This window comes from Pungitius pungitius, chromosome 3, assembly GCF_949316345.1.
Source record: "Pungitius pungitius chromosome 3, fPunPun2.1, whole genome shotgun sequence".
NCBI classification, from domain to species: Eukaryota; Metazoa; Chordata; class Actinopteri; order Perciformes; family Gasterosteidae; genus Pungitius; species Pungitius pungitius.
Window position 1 is genome coordinate 24,653,675 of NC_084902.1, and position 20,965 is coordinate 24,674,639.

General features: G+C 48.6%; 1 protein-coding gene across 2 annotated transcripts in view; it reads right to left on the minus strand.

Moving 5' to 3' along the window:
* The window catches only part of pard3ba (par-3 family cell polarity regulator beta a), an 86,256-nt gene extending 66,931 nt beyond the window's left edge, over positions 1-19,325 (minus strand). The window contains exons 1-4 of one of the 2 annotated variants that reach the window (XM_037469771.2): positions 19,024-19,325; positions 18,501-18,818; positions 14,133-14,234; positions 2,208-2,382 (exon numbers count right to left, since the gene is read on the minus strand). In XM_037469771.2, the coding sequence (XP_037325668.2) occupies positions 2,208-2,382; positions 14,133-14,234; positions 18,501-18,617 (394 nt within the window). In that variant the 5' untranslated portion in view covers positions 18,618-18,818; positions 19,024-19,325. The other variant, XM_037469778.2, reaches the window with a different exon arrangement.
* Between the last annotated feature and the right edge of the window lie 1,640 nt (positions 19,326-20,965).

Here is a 20,965-nt window from a genome sequence, read left to right on the forward strand (position 1 = left end):
TTATGTATCACAAGGGGCTACTGGGTTTATACATATTATTTGTCTGCATGTATGGCCATGGATGGTCTTGCTTCTCTCCTAATCGATGGAGCAGCGCGGCTCAGGCTGCTCATGGGATGATGCGATAAGAACTCTTGTGCTAGAAGTGTGGGTGGGTGTGCACATATGTGTGCGTGTGTGTGTGTGTGTGTGCATGCACGGCAGCGGATGAATGCAGGTCTAATCATCCCACCGGGCCGGTGAGAAGTGCAATTGCCCTGTTCAAACAAGCAGTTCGAACAAGACACACACAAACCCTTTGATGGCCGACCGATCACTGCATTAGGTCCCCCCCCCGCCCCCCCTCCACCCGCTACCACTTGGTGGTATTACACGCACGGCGTAACCAGATTACCGGGAGTCATCGGATTACGGTGATGAGTGCGATTAAAGCGTCTGCGTTTGTTTGCGGTGGGGCGAGTATCTCCCAGCGGTTGCTTTGTTGATGGACGGGTTAATATCTGGTGCCGCTGTAATACAGAGATCAGGTGATGTGAGCTCTCACAAGGGCCTTTATTTAAATTCGATCACCCGGTTCAAGAGTTCACACGGCGCACACAGCAGCCTTTATGCCGTGTGTCGAGTTTAACCGGAGAAGTCTTCATTTATTTTTTCAAATCAGGCAGCATCCAAGGATTACTCATACGATTTAAAAAGCAACTTCACAGACGCTGCTTCTCCTCGGGGGCCGTCGGTAAAACGGTTCATAGCAGAGAGGTTGAGTCCTTCTCAGCGGTGGTTTTGAGGTCCTTTTGTTCAAATTGTGTGTGCGTGTGCATGTGGGAATCACAAAAGCCGCCTGATTGCATGAGTCTAGCTTTATATGAGGGGCGTCACAGGGTCACATGATAACTAAGTTAGTCAGGGTTTGTGGTGGTGGGGGGGGGGTTAAGAAGAGGGCCCATTCGGTTGCAGACAGGATGGGGGGGAGGCTGAAATGAGTCTATTCACGCTCTGCTGGACCCCGGGCTTGCTAACTGGCTACAGCACTGATCTAGTTAGAGCTGGAAGCCACGCAGAGACAGGGCGGAGTGTGTGTGTGTGCGCGTCGGGGGGGGGGGGGTCAGGGTCTAGGAAGACCGGGTGGGGAGCCGCATGGCAGGTGGTTGAGGCTGACGGCGCTGGCGAGAGGGGGCGAGCCATGGCGGAGGGGCAGGTGTGTGTATGGCGGAGGTTTACAGTCCCATACGACACAGATGGAGGGGCGAAAGTGAAAGGGGGCGGCCCGGTGACCCCACCCCCCAATCTGTCTGTCGGGCTTCTTTAATCCCTTTATCTCCTCCTGTCATTCAAAGGCGAGGCAGTCCAACCGAGATGTTTCTATGGACAGAGGCTCCCCGAAGCGTCTGGCTGACTTGAGTCTTGTGGCGATGTCTCACAAAGCAAATCAGCCATCCCGGTTTAAAGAGCTACATCCCTTCTCCTTTACATCGTCACGTGCGCCGTCGTTCTCACGGACCTTTCACTTGCGGAGGTGACCTTGAGCAACTCGCTGAACCGCGGAGAACCTCAGAGGTGTTTTTCTTTCTTTTCCAGTTCTGACCCTTAACATCTGACTTCACAAGAAAACCCTTGAAGTCACAAATTCCCTGCAGGACTTTTGGAGACAAAGACAAAGAAAAAAAAGAGAGGGAAAGAGAGCGAGGCTGAGAGTAAATGAGAGTGCGGTCGGGGGGGGGGGGGTGGCACACAAAGGCTCCGTCATGCCATAAAATGACGACATACACAATGATTTTATTGAAGACGTCATTCACAGGGTCATCGGGGGTGTCGGAGCGCGGCCGTCACCTTAACGGTGGACGGCACGATGCCCGGCGGCTCGCGCTGACTTCCTGTGTCTCGACGTGAGAAAACGCGAGCCGACTGTGTGGAGAGCGACGAGGCGAAGCGCCGCATCTGTTTTCACACGCAATCAAGTTACAAGGCGGCGAGCAGGAGAAATACCTCCGTCTGTACACAGCAGGTTCAGCTCACAGCTGTTCCAGAAATGTAATTTTTGGTGGTGGTGGGGGGGGTACTCTTGGACACGCTCGCGCGCAGACGACACATGCACAAAAAAAAGGTTGAACACAGAGCCGCCGTATTGAAAATCCTTCAAAAAGAGGAAGCCGAAGAAACCTCGAAATAAAAAGAAAAAGGTGAAAATGCAGTAGGAAGATCTGACGTACTCGCTTTGAGGACGGCCTCGTTGACTTCGATCTCGCCCCCGGTCGGCTGCTGCTGCTGCAGTTGGGAGAAGTAGTGGAGCGGCTCGGGGCTCGGCGCCGCGCCGGAGTGGCCGTTGGACACCGTCTCCCCGGGGCTCTCGGCCTTCCCGCGCCGCACCTCGAACACCGCCACGAGCTGGAAGAGAAACACACACACACACACGAGGGAGGGTCAGGGGAAAGACGTCTCACAGCGGAGGCCACTTCGTAAAACAACGTCTCCTCCGATCGAGCAAAGATCTGACCTGCTGAGGTCACGGTCTCTCACACACACACACACACACACACGAGGTGTGCATGTGCGGAATAAGCAGTCAAATGAGATCCGACGAGAGAATGAGAAGCTGTCAAACGCAATGACACGGCTGCCACGGTGAGGCGAGAACAGGGCGATGGAGGGCACGAGGAGCGACAAACAACCCTAATTGAGACGGGGACATGATGGCAGATAGATCGCAGAGGGGGCACGTGTGTGTGTGTCAAGGCCGTGCCGGTTTTGAATGGGCGCACGGCGGAGTGACGCTCTCATTAGACGGCGCCGGCAAAGGAAATGACCACTTAATGAAAAGCAATAACGGCGATGGAACGAGACAGCGGAAATAAAACAACAGACGGGTGGAGGACGTCAATTAAGAGCTCGGACAGGCTGGGTGTGTGTGTACATTTAAAAAGGTGTGTAAACAATACGTTCCATACATCCTTCCGCGGCGCTGCCTCTCTCACCTCCCGGGCGGACGCCACGCAAAAGGCGACTCAAACTCAGGGAGGCGACGTGGAAGGAACGCTTTATAGAAGGGTTTTTGCATCCACGCCTGCCGGTAATATTGTCAATGAAAACTCAATGCAAAAAACTGAAAAATGCTATTCTCCAAACAGAGTATTCAAACTCAACTATTTATAAATGGACCCTGGTTGACAGGAATTGTCAATAAAAGGAATAGCATGAGTTTAACGCTCTTAATTTATGCGCGCTGGTGCTTTTGATTTGATCGGGGTGATCTGGCCCTTTAACATCATGTGACGTGTCCCCTGTTACAGCTTTGCTGAATGTGCTGCCATAGACGCTGGTGGTAGACGTTACATCCCAGCCCTCAGCCCCAATAATCATTGTTATAGAGAAACTCTATGGCTGCAGAGGAACCTTGGGGGTGGGGGGGATACAGAGTCCTTCAAAAACAACGCCGACGCACTCTCGTGGAGCCCCGGGACGAAGAGAAGGGAAAAAAAGAAGAAATCCGAACACCTTGAATGGCTCACAGTGTGTTTACTCAAAGCTCGGCTCTCACCTGCCAGCCATTTGTATTCCAGGAAACAAGTTTCTCCTTCGTCTGTCGAGGGGGGGGGTTATGGATATGGAACCTGGGGAGCCTGCATGTCAACTACTGCTGAAAAATGTGACCCCTTTTGTCTCATTTCCATAATACACATACACACAAGAGCCCGAAGCCTTCATAGCACCGTGTTATGATCTTGTGTAAATCACGCTGTGTGTGTGTGTGTGCATGGAGACAAAGCGATTATCAGGACATAAGCAAAAGCCCCGTACAGTAACGTGCGTGACCAGAGATAAACACCGTGCGCTGCCTCGTGTGCGGTGAGAGGTTTGAATCCACGCAGGCCCGCGGCAGACAAACGCACACTTGTGTTCACAGAAGGAGAGAGGTGGGGGGGAGGGCACACACAACCCACTCGAGTCCTGTAATGTTTCCGACACGTTATAGTGCCGCTTCCCTGTGATCACCCGAGCGATTTTTTAAAAATGTTTCTTTTTGTTTAAAACAACGATTTGGTTGTGGGTTGGCGTTGTGAGTTTCGCATACCCTTCCGGTGCAGTCCTTCCTGGAAGCGAGGTCAACCCTTCTTCCATTTCAAAAGCTGACAGGCTGGGACTCGGTACCTTCAGAGCACCAGGGGGACAGGTCCAAACCCTAGGAGGCTGGCGATGGAGTACTCCCCGGTTGACGCGGTGATGTAGTTCCAGATGTTCAACCAAACGCTCCCCCCTCCCTCTCCCAACAACTCTGTGACCGCTGAGCAAACTCTGTATCCGGCTCCGTATTGGACGCAGAGGAAAAAGCCTTTCCCGGTGAGGATTTAATGGCGTTGCTTTCGCGTTGAAACGGGCCTCGGAGGCTTTGCATTTATGTTTTTCTTTTGTTTCTGCTTTTAAAAATGGACTGTGTTTACACGCTGCGACTCACTGACTGAACGCTCAAGCATCAATTAATAACTGATGGGATGAATTTGCACGTCCTGTATAAGACACACTGTGGAGGGATGGATGTTGAGCGTGTGCACACACACACACACACAAACACACACTATGCAGTCATGCTTTGTACACAAATTGTTAGCATGTGGAAACAATCACAAACACACACACTTTTCACGCGGGGAGGATGAACAGTGCCACCTTGCTTTAGTGGAACCCCACTGCATGCTGGGACCACTCACGCCTCTGGCCTTTACATAGGCATCAGCATGTGCAAACACACACACATACTTCCTTATTTCATCTGGTGGTACTAATCAACCCATTTTTCTTCTCCTCTCTCAACGTTGTCTAGCACTGCTCTGTGTGTGTGTGTGTGTGTTTGTGGCATCACTCTATTGAGATGCTTTTGTGCTGTTGTCATTTATCTTGCGACTACCCCCCCCCCCCACCTCCTCCTCTCCCCCCCCCCCTTCCCTTCCCCTTACCTCCGTTTTCTCCCTCTGTTCTTCATTCTTTCTTTGAACGGGAGATGCATAATTCAGAAGGAGCGCGCGGCGTCCTGACAGCGAGAGCGGTAACCCAATCATCCCGCACACACAAACACACACACACACACACACACAGCCCGCAAAGACTTTTCGAGCACTAAAATCAAAAATCACGGCGATTGAATCCTCCTTGAAAGAAAGAAAGAAAGAGGCTCTTGAATTGGGACGAGTACCCATGGTGCACTGGAACAGCAAAGGAGCGCGCCGTGCTCTTGGTATCCCATCGGCGGCGCGTGAGAAACGCCAATCGTAGACGGTTACTTTTGTGGTTCTTTTTTTTGTAAACTGCTCAAAGGGATTCAGAGTAGATTCCTCCTTTAATGAGGAAGGCGCAGGGTGGCGCAAAGACCCCAGCGTGTAGCAGAAACCTTCGTTCAAGGCTGCTACACACACACACGTTTCCGGGCCACTGTGCAGGGCCGACAGAGGAATGTGTGGCCTCTGCTACTTAAACAAGGAGAAAATTGGGAGCATTACCGGTGAGCGCGAGGCTAATCCCGCTCCTCTCTCAGCCCAAATCCATACAGCGCACGAGCAGATGTGGAGTATTACCTCTAAGGGACACACACACACACATCTGACTGTGGGTCTGCAAACACACAAACACAGAGTCAATCGAGTTATTGTTGCCTTCTTTCCGTAAAAAAGGGACTCCTCGCGTGTCAATTACTCAGTGTGTCGCTGCAGCGGTGTAACGATTTGCATTTATGCATATTTGGCGATATGACAAGCCTGACCTCGCGGTGCGTCCAACAACAACAACAGCTAAAAAGACGCCACACGAGGTTGGATCAGAAGTGAAACATTCACGTGTCGCACAGAGAAAGGAGCGCGTCGACGCGCCTCTCCCCCTCCGACATGAAAAGCAGTGGATGACAATATGATGAGTCATCTGGCGAAGAAAACACGCGCGCTGTGCCTTTAAAGATGTCTGAACTATTCAGAGTCAGTCAGACTCTTCTGGGCACATGCTTGTTTTATCAGGTCTTGGATTGAGATGATATCACTGAAACTATTTGTAGCACGTGCTCACATTAGGGACGCATGCTGGATATCTGGATCCTGCTATTTCCCGGGAATTACCAAACTCTATTTGGTCCGTTAAAAACAGAAATTCAATGAGATTTTTAGCAAACGCACAGTTTCTTGGATCATTTTCTTTTTATCCAATTCCTCAGACTGGAGATTATCACACGCAGGAATCTATTTCACAGCAAAGCGCCAGCTTCCAATCAACCCGTTTTGGCAACGTTATTTGTCCAATATGGGATCTTCCCTTATTGGACTGGGATCTGTGATTAATCATTGACCGCTCAGGTTTGAACTAACTATTAAAGGCCAGAAATTGCAAACAAACTGAAGAAAAAAAAAAAAATCCCAGGGAAGAGACTCACACATAGCTGACCACACACATACACATCAACACACATACAGAGATTGAGCCAGAGCGAAGGTTTGAGGAGAAAACAAAGTGTTTGCATGAGCTAACAGGTGATCGCTCTGCAGGCACACTGCTGTTCCTTACGGCACAGAAAAGGTTTGAGTTATCATTCTCCCACTTCATTTGCGTCCACGCATAAACATCTGTCGCGTCGGCCTCAGTGATGGAGCATGTGTGCAAAAGCAGAGAGCGTGCACGGGCCTAAACACACACTCACACACACACACACACAAAATCAAACACACTCACAGCCGAGGAGGCCCTGCGGTGAAAGGCCACGTTATTATTTATGCACACTCATAAAGGGAGAGGGTAAACTCTTCATAAATCACACATACCCCGAGAGGCTGGGAGGGGGATGGAGGGAGAAAGAGGAGGAGGAGGGTGAGGGGAGCTCCAGGCTTCGTATTTCCCAGGCCCAGCAACGGCACGTATCAAACCCATCAAAGTCCTGATCCGCAGGCATGTTCCCGGGAGAAAAGACTGCAAAGGTGTGAACCCCTTTTTATTGTCAACTGACGACCTCTTCCTCCTCCTCCTCCTCCACCTCCTCATCACTAGCACCTCCTCCTCCCAGGAACTGACAGAGAAATAGAAGGAGTGATCAACTCTGAGCTGCAAGGCTTTTGCCCTCCCACCTGTGGCTTTCTCCTCCACAGGCTGCCCCTCCCTCGCCCTCCCTCCTCCATTTTTCTTTCATACCACTTGTCACCACTTCGCCTCGCTCCCCCCCCTTTTCCTTTTACGCAGGTTTGAAGAGACTAAGGATGTTTTTGTTAATATCATTCATCCAATTATCAAGAATGTAGCGGTTTTCCATGTTATCCTAGAAGCTTTAATGGTGCTTTTGTTCTTAAGGGGGAAACATTCTACTCTTCTCCTCAGCAGAGCATGCTCAAGATGACACACACACACACAATATACATTACAGACACTCTGTACTTGCTGTTGCCATGGAGAGCCAACATCACTCACACCCTGAAGGCGTTTGGGAGGAGAGAGGGGGAAAAAGGCCTCACCCGGAGATCTCTCCTGCTCCTATCCACACACGTGTTCCTTCCAACACGCCTTATTAGATAGTTATTGACTCAACATCAAAGCCTCCAGGTAGAAAAGTGGGATTTGTGCCGCAGTTCACGCCTGCATGCCGAAACAGTACAAAAAACGGGCCTGACAGCACCATCCATCAGGCTGGTGCCCCCCCCCCCCCCAGCAGAGTCACATGAGCGCATATGTTTGACAATTTGTTCTTAAATGAGGCCGGGTTTTCATCGGGTCGTAATAGCACAAACAAATCTTGAGACCAAAAAAATGATGTAAATTAAAGCTGCAATACAGATTCATCTTCACTAGTCTGTTGCAAATACAAACGTATTAATACAGCTATAGACATAAATAAATACACTAAATTATAGTAAAGCATCACATTTGCCAATGTATACATTTGTACGGTCAGTATTCCTCTTGAAATCTATTTCACAACAGTCTGAATTTATGAATCATTGCTTTACAATTAAACATTGGCTTCCTCTTTTGGTGCCGTTCTAATTATTCAAATTTTATGAAGAGAATACTTTTGGGGTTTATCAAAAATAAATAAAGGCATTTATAGTTTCATCTGTCAAAACAACTGGCTTCAAACATCCTACATCATCATTATCTATGCCCCCCCCCACCCCCCTCCAATTCCAGTGTAGGCCAGCTAATAATTCAAGTGACCCATTCAGAACTATTAACGTCCACCGAGCTCCATTCATTAGCCCAATCAGCGCGGTGATGGGGCGAGAGGCCGGAAATATATGGAATAATAACAAAACACAGCGGACGCAGATGCGACTTTGGCTTGGTAATTGCACCCGAAACGATTGAATAAGTCTGATTTGGATTCCGTATCTATCCTCTAGCTGCATTAGAAGTGCGCGCACACACACACACACACACACACGTCTGAAAGTGTGACTTTCTGCTGATTTGAGTTATTAGCAGTTGGAGTGACTCAGCAAGTGGACGGAATAAAACGAACACTCACACATGCATATATATATATATATATATACACTCACCGGCCACTTTATTAGGTACACCTGTCCAACTGCTCGTTAACACTTAATTTCTAAGCAGCCAATCACATGGCGGCAACTCAGTGCATTTAGGCATGTAGACATTGTCAAGACAATCTCCTGCAGTTCAAACCGAGCATCAGTATGGGGAAGAAAGGTGATTTGAGTGACTTTGAACGTGGCATGATTGTTGGTGCCAGAAGGGCTGGTCTGAGTATTTCAGAAACTGCTAATCTACTGGGATTTTCACGCACAACCATCTCTAGGGTTTACAGAGAATGGTCCGAAAAAGAAAAAACATCCAGTGAGCGGCAGTTCTGTGGGCGGAAATGCCTTGTTGATGCCAGAGGTCAGAGGAGAAAGGCCAGACTGGTTCGAGCTGATAGAAGGGCAACAGTGACTCAAATAACCACCCGTTACAACCAAGGTGGGCATAAGAGCATCTCTGAACGCACAGTACGTCGAACTTTGAGGCAGATGGGCTACAGCAGCAGAAGACCACACCGGGTGCCACTCCTTTCAGCTAAGAACAGGAAACTGAGGCTACAATTTGCACAAGCTCATCGAAATTGGACAATAGAAGATTGGAAAAACGTTGCCTGGTCTGATGAGTCTCGATTTCTGATGCGACATTCGGATGGTAGGGTCAGAATTTGGCGTCTACAACATGAAAGCATGGATCCATCCTGCCTTGTATCAACGGTTCAGGCTGGTGGTGGTGGTGTCATGGTGTGGGGAATATTTTCTTGGCACTCTTTGGGCCCCTTGGTACCAATTGAGCATCGTTGCAACGCCACAGCCTACCTGAGTATTGTTGCTGACCATGTCCATCCCTTTATGACCACAATGTACCCAACTTCTGATGGCTACTTTCAGCAGGATAAAGCGCCATGTCATAAAGCTGGAATCATCTCAGACTGGTTTCTTGAACATGACAATGAGTTCGCTGTACTCAAATGGCCTCCACAATCACCAGATCTCAATCCAATAGAGCATCTTTGGGATGTGGTGGAACGGGAGATTCGCATCATGGATGTGCAGCCGACAAATCTGCGGCAAGTGTGTGATGCCATCATGTCAATATGGACCAAACTCCCTGAGGAATGCTTCCAGCACCTTGTTGAATCTATGCCACGAAGAATTGAGGCAGTTCTGAAGGGAAAGGGGGGTCCAACCCGTTACTAGCATGGGGTACCTAATAAAGTGGCCGGTGAGTGTATATATATGTTCACACTAGTCTGAGGCAATGTCATCCAGGAAAACAGATGGCGTGAGGTCAGAGAGATTTGCTGTAAACAAGTTGATCTATAATACATCATTAGCCGCTCTGCAGGCTGCCAAGCTAACCGATAAAGCTAATGCACACACACACACACACACACACTGGCGCGACGTGGCGGTTATTCTAACACCTGGCTCATCACGTGCACACGTCACCAGAAAGAAAAGTGAGTCCACAGGGCGATGTCTCCTGTCTCCTGTGTGATTAGGAAGATGGAGGAAGACCAAAAGGACAGGATGTGAGGCGCGTGAGACACACACACCTAAGCCGAGGGGAGAGATGGGAGGGTGGGGGGGGGGGGGGGGGGACAGAAACGGGGCCTTATCCGAACTGAATACTGCTTCGGCGAGCTGACAAATGACTTTGGAGAGGTGCCACTGTTGAGAAAGTTCTGCATGTGTGTGTGTGTGTGTGTCTGTTGTTAATTGCATATAATCAGATGAAAGCGCTGCTGTGGTGCTCAAATGACAGAGAGGGGAGCAGGGTAGGGGGGTTTTAATCAAGGTCAAGGCTGATGAGTTACTACGAAATCTGCTCAAGTGGCTGGGTCCCGCCAGGCGACACAGTCAACCGCTGCGGTGTGATCGGATCCGATCCAACCGGGCAGCGGAGATAATAGGACTTCATTCGATATACTGGATGTTTGCTGGAGATTTGAATTCATGAAAGTATGATGGAGGTTTCGAGAGAGCCCGTAATAGATGCGCGATAAGCCGCGGGAGCTGCTCTCCCCTCCCGTGTAATGCAATCGCTGTGCAACAAGTCTGCATGAAGGTCACACTGTTTGTGAACAAAACACACTAATGACACTAAGAAATGTGACCTATGAGAATAAGACCGCAAAGGCTGAAAAGCTTTTTGAAAAAGACTCACACTCCTCGAATATTGACCACAACTGGGATGTGGGACCACAACTTTCTGATCCTAACTTTTTAATTTCCTCTGGAGTTTCTATTCTTTGAGGGGTTATTTTCACCCCTTCCCTTGACAGATTGTTTAAAGCACTTTCAAATCGCCTTTGTGTACGAGACCTGTGGTAAAAAAATGAACTCGCCCTATCCCGACGTTTTCTAAATTGGGCAACTCTAACCCTGTGATCCCCTGCTCATCACTGGCCATTCACACAGGCCACAGAGTCGCGGGGCCATTCGGGTGCCAATCAAACGCTGGCGGTGAATGAGGCAGCGAGGGTGGGGGGGGAAGGGGGGGGGTAGGACACGGAGGTGAGGGAGCGAGATGCCACGGAGTTGTCGAAAGGCTAATCAGCACGTCTGCGCCTCGCAATCACACTCCCATTCACTAAAAACTGTAGCGTGGTTCTAAGTGGCTCTTCAATGTCGCCTGTCAGAGGGGCCGTGTGTCATGTGACATGTATTTAAGGACTTCAGGCGAGTCGGCTGATCAAACTGCAGTAAAGCAGCCTTGTTCGGGATCCGATACTAAAGCCCTATATGGATCCAAACTACTGATATTTAGAAGGGTTAGTATTTACTTCAGTGAAAAAATGAACAACTTTAGTTTGAGATACAAGAAGACATTACTCAAACAGGTGTCCATGCTCATACTTTGAATATGACTACATTTTTCCACGAGGACGACTCATTTTTCTTCTCTGCCCCCCCTTGGGAAAGAGAAGGATGATTGGAGAGCCCACCCCGCCTCGCCGTAATCAAGCGGTTGACATTTGCGAGGGGGATCCGCTGGGATGCGCGCACCTTCGCCATTTAAAGCGGGCAGAGACCGCGCAGGAGGCTCATGGACGCGTCGTAGCCGCGGTGATTAAAAAGGGCTAATTAAAGTGAGATGGAGGAGATCATTCCCTGGTTGGGCTTTTTCTTTTTTTTTTTTCTATTAAATTTCCCATGAAATTAGATTTCTCGATTAGCTTATTTGGGATGGAAGGTTGATTGGACTTTTTTTGCCACCCGGCCCTCACCGACAACAAGGTCCGTGTGGAGTGTGTGTAACCCGGATTGACAGCCCACCCTCGACGATGGTGGCACGAGAGGATGTTGCACATGTTTGACGGTCCTATCAGCCCGTTGAGCAGCAACGTGAAGATGGCCTCCGTTTCACGCGCCGTCTTTTGAGTCCCGCGTTGCCCAACCTCTGCGATGGAAACAGGAAGCGAACGAGGAGACGGAGGAGTGACGGCGTGGACTAACGGGTGAAAACCCCGCGAGCGAGGGAGAAGAAGCGGGTTAACTCGCCTCCGGACTGCGGCGACTTGACCCCGCGGCGTGACTAAGAGGAAGAGATCGAAGAAAGCTCTCATGTCTGTCCCCCCCCCCCTTCTTGACAAAACCATTAACACACACCCACGCATGCACGCACACACACACACGGGTCAAAGTCGAGGAGAGCGGTATAATTGAGTGAACCGCAACCTGCTCTCTTCATAACGGGTTCTTTTGTGTCTGCGTGTGTGTCCTTGCTTTTGTCAGAAGGATTTTAATATTCATAAGGAGGCTGGTGGCCGGTGTGTCGAGATGGGCCGGGGGGGGGGGGGGGGGGGAGCTGTAATCAAATCACAGCCGCCCCTTCACCTCAGCCCTCATCAACCACCAGTGGCGCTCTTCCCGCGCATGGTAACACTAACATGCTACGCTACTCGCCTGCCTGCGGTTTGGCAGGGGGTGTATGTGTGTGTGTGTGTGTGTGTGTGTTGAGTAATGGTTGGGGGGGGCGGCTCAGATGATGAGGTCTGGACTCGCAGGCTAAGCTAACCACGGGGCGTACAAATAGCTCGCCATTATCTCTCATTAGCATCCGTGACTAACACAGGGCCCACGCTGTGCGGCGGGGGGCCCTCACAATGGGACCACTTCGCCATGATTGATGGGGAAACAGCGTCGGCCACAATAACGGAACGGAACAAAACAACAAAAAGGGAAAAAGCCCCGAAGATAGAATCTGGTGGCGAGGTTATAGAAACGTAGACAAACAAAAAGGGAGTCGGGCTAATCAAGAAACACCAGGCACAGCTCATTAATCCGAGCGAGGCGCCCGTCCCGCTCCAAGAGCCCAGAGATAAGTCGCATCACTGCCGCGCTCACGGGGAGCACGGACCGGCCCACGCGCGCCCTAGTCAGCCCGCCGCAGTCAGCCCGCCGCTATCTTCTTCATCAGCGAGCGGAAAAAACAAAAAGGAAGCCACGAGGAGCGAGATGAAAGAAGGAGGGAAGGGAAGGGGGGGGGGGGGGGGGGGGGGGGCGCTCAGGGAGTAAACAAAAAGGTAAATTAGACGGCTCCTGTGCTCCTGTGGGGGGGGGTTAGGGATTTCATCTTTCAGACACTTCTTCACCATCCCCGCTCTGAAGTGAAAGTGGGATTTTAGGTCGGGGGAGGCAGACTCATTCTCTTGTGCACAAATAAAACAGATCTTGTGATTATAATCCCATCATTCCGGAAAGAACAAAGCTTCCGTTCTCCCCGACTGCAGAAAACGTGATTCCCACCATCTATTATTCATCTCCCCCCCCCCCCCCCCCCCCCCCCCCCTTTTTTTCTTTATGTTGCGTCCACACAGAGAATAAGTCGCCATACTTGCAGACCTAAATGCATACACGCGCTCGAATGTGGAATATTCCATCTCCATGTCCTCTGGCCATCTTGCTGACTAAGTGTTGATAATTCATCTAGTGTCTGGGCCCCAAGGCTCAATATATGGATTCAGGGCAGTTTTATTAGCACATTTTACAAATGCATTATGGTGAATTAGCGAGGGGTAATATAAATGTGCTCTTTGTGGAACATCGGGCCGCTCTCTGGCTCTGCGTGTGAATGAAATGCAGTTTCTGTGGAGGAAAAGGCAGGGCGGGGGGGTAGAGGGGGTGCTTCTCTTGCCTCAATTCGATTCGTCTTAAATCCTGAAACTGAGACGTCCTTTCATCCATCTCGGGGAAAACGAACATGACAGCCGAATCACACGGCGACGTCACCACTCCAACTCTGAAGAACCGGCGGGGGAGAAGAACACAAGCTTGTGTGTGTGTGCGCGTGTGTGTGTGTGTGTGGCGCGCAAAGTACGATGCAATCAAATCAGAAGTTGCTTTTTTTTTAACTCATTTTGTCACATTTGGCATTGAGCCGTTTCACACTCCCAACGAGCAGTGACAAGCTAACCGAGGTTTGGATTTACGAATACCTCGTCTGCAGGTACTTCCTGTCATCCTGCCGGTTGGGAGGCTTTGCAAAAAGGAGTCAAAACAAATTCACCTGCAGACTAAGCGCGGCTCTCGAGTGACGGATCCTCCGCCACGAACATGCCGCGCCTCTCTTGCCGGGGGAGACGAAACCCGCTGTGTGAATACCAGGGAGCGATAAGTAAAAGCGCTCACCTTGTCCCGGTCTTCTACGAGGTCGATCAGCAGGTCGTCCATGTCCATGATCCCGCCTTCGATGTACGTCAAGTGGTGGGTCCTCACCTCACTCTCCTCATGCTGGACACAAAAAAAATCATTAAAAAAAAAAAAAAAAAAACTTTCACAAAAGGTTCCAGAAACATGCATACTTATCACCCTACACACACACACACACACACACACACACACGGCAGGCCTGCCTGTTTGGGGTACAGCAGCAGCCAATGACCTACATTACGTTGCACACATACACAGCATCTAGGTCGGCCACTGGAAAGGGAAAGTGAGGAGGGAAGTTGGAGGGGGGCGCCACGACCGTTGCCAGTGGGGAAGAAGGGCCGAGGTGTTATACGCGATCGGCACGCGGTCAACGGAACTTACAGATAAGTACATGAACAATGGCGTCTTCCCCTTTCCGCGCGAGTGTGGGAAGAACAAGTGGACTTTTTACGATGACCCATCTGATAACAACTGCGAAACCGCAATGTCAATCAAACCGCCCGAACAAACACGTGTTGGCCACCGCCGCCCAATATTTCAATTAGAAGTCATTCCTCTATGCGGCGCCTTTATCCTTCCCAACAATGTGTGCAGTGGAAGCGCGTTAGGGACGGCCAATGAGCAATCAGCGCATTAGCAGCTAAATGGCCGGCTACGGGCAATAAGTCGCGCGGGTTGGAATGACTTTGGCTGAGACCCAGCGAGTGGCTCCTGCTGCATCACCCAGAGCCGCCGTCAATGGGCTCCTTCCTGCTCCGCTGCATCTGAATGTGAATTACGGGGGGCGAAAAAGGAGAAAAAGAAGGAGAAGAAGAGGACGTCTGCTGCATGGTACAATGAGCCGAGGTCCATTCTCTTAAAAAAAAAAAAAATGGTCGGGCGAGCCTGCGATTTCAACCACAGGAAAGAAGCAGGAGCCTTCCTTTCTTCAGAGGTGGCCGTGAGGACGGAGCTGTGAGACATTTACAACTTGCAGACAAAACACGGTGACGCTTTCCCACAATGCAGCATTTACACAAAGACGGGTAAAGAGGATAACTTTACAGGGCTGTGGGTGTGCGAGGGTAGGGTCATGTGACACAAGTTGCTCGGGCTCGGCGGTATTTTCTATTCTGGCGATACGTGCGAATATCACAGCATTTTTTTTAAACATATTTATTCATAGACCCTGAAAAGGACCTCCGGCCTCCTGAACAGCTGTTCGAGTTAGCGCGTTAGCTGTTAACTGGACAATTAGCTCCGCCTGCTGCACAATCGGCGGTAAGGGGTTAAAATAAAATATGCCGCCTAACGAAAAAGTCATTGGGGCTATACACCAGAATGACGGTAAGTTTTGAATACCATGAGGAAATCTGATGCTGTTGTACCGGATGAACCGGTGTACCAGCCGGCCCTACTCGCCGCCAAAGCAATTTTGGGCTCTACTTGCATCTGATTTTATGAGGAGTCACCTGTGAATAGGTAAACCAGACCAAAAACGTATTTGAAAGAAACCGTGGTTTTATTATTTATCATATTATTTCACTATAGGGACGTATGTGATGGAGACGTTGAAAACAAAACCGGCGGAACAAAGATGTAGCAAAATCCGGGCGAATTATTTACACCTCGTCAGAAGAACCAGTCCGACCTGAACGGCTGCTGGTATTCTGCCTCGCCAACTGTTGCCATTATGTGTGAGAACGAGTGTGTGTGTGTGTGTGTGTGTGTGTGTGTGTGTGTGTGTGTGGAGGGGGGGGGGGTGTAGCAGCACGCAGCAGAGGAAGAAACTCGTTAATTGGCTCTTTGGCAGTGCTATTGCATCACAGGCATTAAGACACACACACACATTTATGAAATATGAGGGTTTCAGCTTCATTTTTTTTTTCTTCTTCTCTTTTTATTCGCATCGGCGGATCAGAACGCAGCAGTTGCCTAAGTGTTAATTAGCATCACCTGTGTGCGTCCGTTTCCTCATCCAGAGAAACACCACCGAGGGATGAACAGCAGATCGTGTGTTTGGGGCGGGGGGGGGGTAAATCTATGGAGGAGGAAGAAATATATACTCCTCTGAAGTTCCTGGGTGTCAATCCCTGATAATTCCCTTCTGTATCTTGAACTCTTCCCCCAACGTGAAAAAAATAAAGAAGAAGTTAAGAGTCAGTCAGGCGGAGGAGGAGGAGGAGGATTACCATGACAGCTAGAAAGGGAAATACCCCTGCGAATTACACAATTAAGACCCCCTCCTCCCCCCAAACCCAAAATATATTCTTCCGCTGTCTGGTGAGCAAACGCGTGTGATTTAAACAGCGGCGAGCAGACAAAGGGTGAATCTCATTTCTCTGTCTTACCCCTTCTCCTTCCCCTACCCCTTCGTCTGTGTCTTCCCCTTGCCCCTCGATACCGAGAGAAAGGGGGTAGGGGTGAGAACGTTCCTCTAAGAAATGAGACACCACTCGATAACTGGTTGCGTCATCATCCCTTGCCGCTAGCTGGCTGCTACGTCAACAGAGGCGACAAGTGTTGACATAAACGAAGATGCCGTCGTCTCAGGTCGTGATATCGATTGCGCATAGCTAGCGGTTTACTACCGATTCAAAACAAAAACATTACAATTAAAACCACTTGAACATTTTATTAAAAGGATCATAAAACACGAGTGTCATAATTATAATATCAATTAAACCGCTGAAAATACTTACATTTGTGCGACTCCTTCACAGTTCGACGTTCAGCCATGCCGGCACTTTTGAGAAATTCCTACGTTGTTAAGTTACCCCTCTGTTTCAAGTGTGGTCCTCCGCAAACTTCGTTTCAAGGGCTATGTAGCCCTACGCCTTGGCCGTACCCCTTAATCAAAATGAGAATCGAGACACCACTTCCCCTCACATGAACGCGCAAAACCGAGGGGGAGGGGTAAGGGGAAGGGGTAAGACAGAGAAATGAGATTCACCCAAAGTGTCTTCGACCAACGACTTCCAGAGGCTGCGGCCTTTGGGAGCAAAGAGACAAAGAACATCCTCGAGGTGCCGGGGGTCTGCCGTCTTTTCTCCTGCCTCAGCTGGCCTCGGGGTGCCAAACTGTAGCCGCGCGGCTGTTTGTTGTTTATTTGTTGACCCGGGGAGTGTAAGTTGGAATGCGCCTGCTGCGTCAGCTCGAGGAATGTGGCGAAACGGACCGCTGGCACAGTACAGAAGTTTCAACGTCTAGACTGAAAATGATACGCGTCAAACAGTGTCTCAAACGTTAATGAATTCAAATAAAAACATTGAAGACAACTCTGGAGGAGAGAATAATAGTTATAATAATAGGACCCAACTTTCTAATTTCTGTTCGACCGAGGCTTCGTCGGGGTAATAAAAAACCCAGGGTTTTTGATACCGTAGGCTTAGGGGTAGGCCGAGCGCCTCCGTGTATGCGTGTGCGTGCATGTGTTGCTATCTGACCGTCTGAGAGGAAGCAATACGTCCAGCTTCCGTGGGCCCTTTCGCATCTCCACAAGCCAGAGGGGGGGGGGGGGGGTCCTCAGTTGGGAGTTGGGAGAGCCAGCCGATAAGACCCAGACCCGTCACCATCCCTAATCCCCAATCACTCACGGGACAAAGCCTCCTGTCCACGTAGCGCATCGCACCCTCCCCAGTGTGGCCACGTTGACGACGTCAAACAGTAAACTCCCACCTGCCCGCCTGAGATACCAGGGCTTAAAACAGGGAGCCATTGTGCAGGTAGACAGCTGAAGAGGCTGAAAGAGTCCTATCACGGCGGGGCAGCGCGCACACACACGTAGCCTGATTAATTAAAAAAGGTCAGTCTGAGTGATTAATGCTCAAGTGATTGCAGCATCGGGGAGCAGAGAGCTTTGTTTTTTGTGTGGGTGGGATGCTTTCTGCATCCAGATGTTGCATGGAGTTTTTTTTTTTCTTCCAGTTGTCACACCGTTGACTCATAATCCAGATTTGCTCCGCAGGTGCATTGCATTCTGGTCTATCGAGGCACGTAGGATTTCGTGTGTGATGAGTTTCTATTATAGTTTGTTGACCATCAAAAATTAGAGTTTTAACAGGAGAATTCAAACAGCAGTGACAAGAACAACATCAACACATACATACATACATGGCATGTAGAAAGTTCAGTGAATCATGTAACTATTTCACTGAAGCTAACATTAGCATAAAAAGTTAGCATTCAATAGTATCCACACGACGCTCAAATTGGTCACGTGACACCACGGCCGAGTTATGAGAGTTATTGCTCTTATGGTACATAAAGAACGAGTGGAAATAACAACGTGTGACGTATTGTCATGGCGGGGGGGGGGGGGGGGGGGGTCGCGTAACTGTAAGTGACGGTACGAAGGGTGTTTACCTGCTCCAAAATCCTGCGGTATCTCCGCGTGGCTTGGTCGGTCAAATCCCGGACGGTCCACGCAGCTTTACAGGGAACCACCACCGCCGTGTCCCCGAACGTCACCGTCACTTTCATGGCAGCTGTCAGGTCAAGCGTTGGTGGAAGGTCCTTTTCGGTTTAGGGGGGGGGTGTGAAAGTGAAATTATTCCGAGTTCCGTTTGAGCTGTTCCTCGGTACGGGGCGAGGAGAAGTGGCACCTGCCCGTCGGAACCGGAGCAACAGGTGTCTCCGGTCAGGTAGAATTGGCGATGAAGTCCTTCGTCCGCCTGTAACAGGCTGAAAAGAGAGAAAAACTACGTCTACAACATGGTTATTTCCACCGAGTTGCCGTATGTGTCGTAGAAAAACAGAATCTACGTCCGCGGGGTGTGACTTTGTGTCATTGTTGAGCGCCGTGGCGATACGCCGAAACAAAACACAACTGAGCGAGGAACCCGGAAGAAATCTCAGTGACTAGTACTTCAGGAAACTGCATTCCTACCTGTGTCATTTTAGGTCGCTGGTTTATTCATTGTTGTGTTATAATCTCGACAATATTTCTCTTCAAGTTGTTTTCTCCAAAAAGATTTACTGCATTTGGTGTAGTTTTAAGATTTTAATGGACACACAAAAAACAGCATCCCATTATACACGTGGTTACAATGATTATAGTGTCATCTGATAAACTCTCGATCAATAACCAGTAGATTGCTCTTTAAAAACGACAGTGCTATTTAATCTAATCTTTAATCTCTTAAAAACTCTAACTTTACAAGCATTTTTTGCGTGTTTGGACTGCTCTAGGAAAATTACAATTTATTTAACGCAACAAGTGCACCGCAGGTCACGTGACAAATAATCAACCAATTAGCTCACGTTTCATCCTTTTCAGCCGAAGACGTCACAACATCCGGTTGAAAGGTCAGCAAAACTCCAGAATTTTTTTATTTTTTCATTAATCTACAAACTAGGCACCATGTAGTTAGGTCAAGTCTTGGAGTCAACGCTGCTGGGATATAGAAAACATAAATTGTCAATGCGAGGCTGATATATTAAATATTATACATTTAATCCCGCTATAAGCTATTTTATAGATAAACATTGTACATACACAGCCGGTAATCAAAACATTTTTAATGATCAATGAAATTTGTATTGAGAACCTTTTTATAATTTATTTAACTTTAAACTAACTAAAAAACTTAGCTGTAAATAAGTAACACTTTGAATGCATATTCTGGTTTTATTCCATAATTCGTGTTTCTACATACTAATGTCATACTAATGAGGTCATAGTAAATTATTGGATAGGGTGAGGTAAACTGTCCACATATATTTACAGGGAATTATGTTATGCCTAACTCCTTTTAATCCCTCTGTACTCACACACACACACACACACACACACACACACACAACTCTACTCTCAACACATACTAATTCCCTGCCCATTATGGTTTGTCATTTTATGTCATTAGGTGTGTTGTGAAATTGCCTTTATGGATATTAATGGCCACTGACACGCTCCCGGGGCCTTATTCACACGCTTTGTTTGGTTTTTGCTCTCGGGAATTTCCTCCCCATCATATCTGGAAAAACTACCGCGGCAGATGGACTCATAATCTGGACAAGCAATTATTTATACTACCGCTGTAATTCACTCGAAAAGAACGGGACGGAGCAATGAAGGTCTGACCGCCTCTTTTGCCTCTCCTCTCATCCCCAATAAACAAGGTGATAAAGAATGAGAATTCTTTTTAAAAGAATCATAATTTTTCCTCGACCAGGTTTAACACTGAGTCACTGAGAGTATGATGCTGGTTTGACACCCTCCACCCCCCCCCCCCCCCCTCCCCAGTGTGGTTGTGGCAGCTGCTGACTCAGTGGGTCTTGTTGCCAATACTTGAGATAACGCTGTGTGATGCTAATACTTTATGGTTCCTCATTTTCAAAGTGTAAATAAAAGCCTCCGCTGCTGTGAGCCTAAGACCTTCTCAGTAGCTTTCTGCGCTCACCTGCACGGTTTAAAAAAACAACAAAAATCAAAAATTGGCATATTCCAAGAAAAGAAAAAAAAGATTAAAAAAAAGATAAATATACATATATTTTTGAGCGTGTCTGCGAGTCTGTGATTGTAGCTGGAGTGCTGAACATACTGCACTTTCAAGGGAATTTGTTTTTAACACGCATGTTCCACAAGATTCTTTTTGGGGGCCTTTTGTGTTTATTTTACAACGACAGTAGATCTAAAGTTTACAGTAGTTTTCAATTTGTTCGCGTTGTTTGCTCCATACTTGAAATGACAGTTGACAATTTGTCGTTCACACACCATGCGCATTGAGCATATGTCCTTTATTCATAATATACTGTATATTTTAATCACTAAACCCTAATGCAATTTTCTCTAATAACCCAGCCGTATATAAGTTAAGATAAATAGTAAA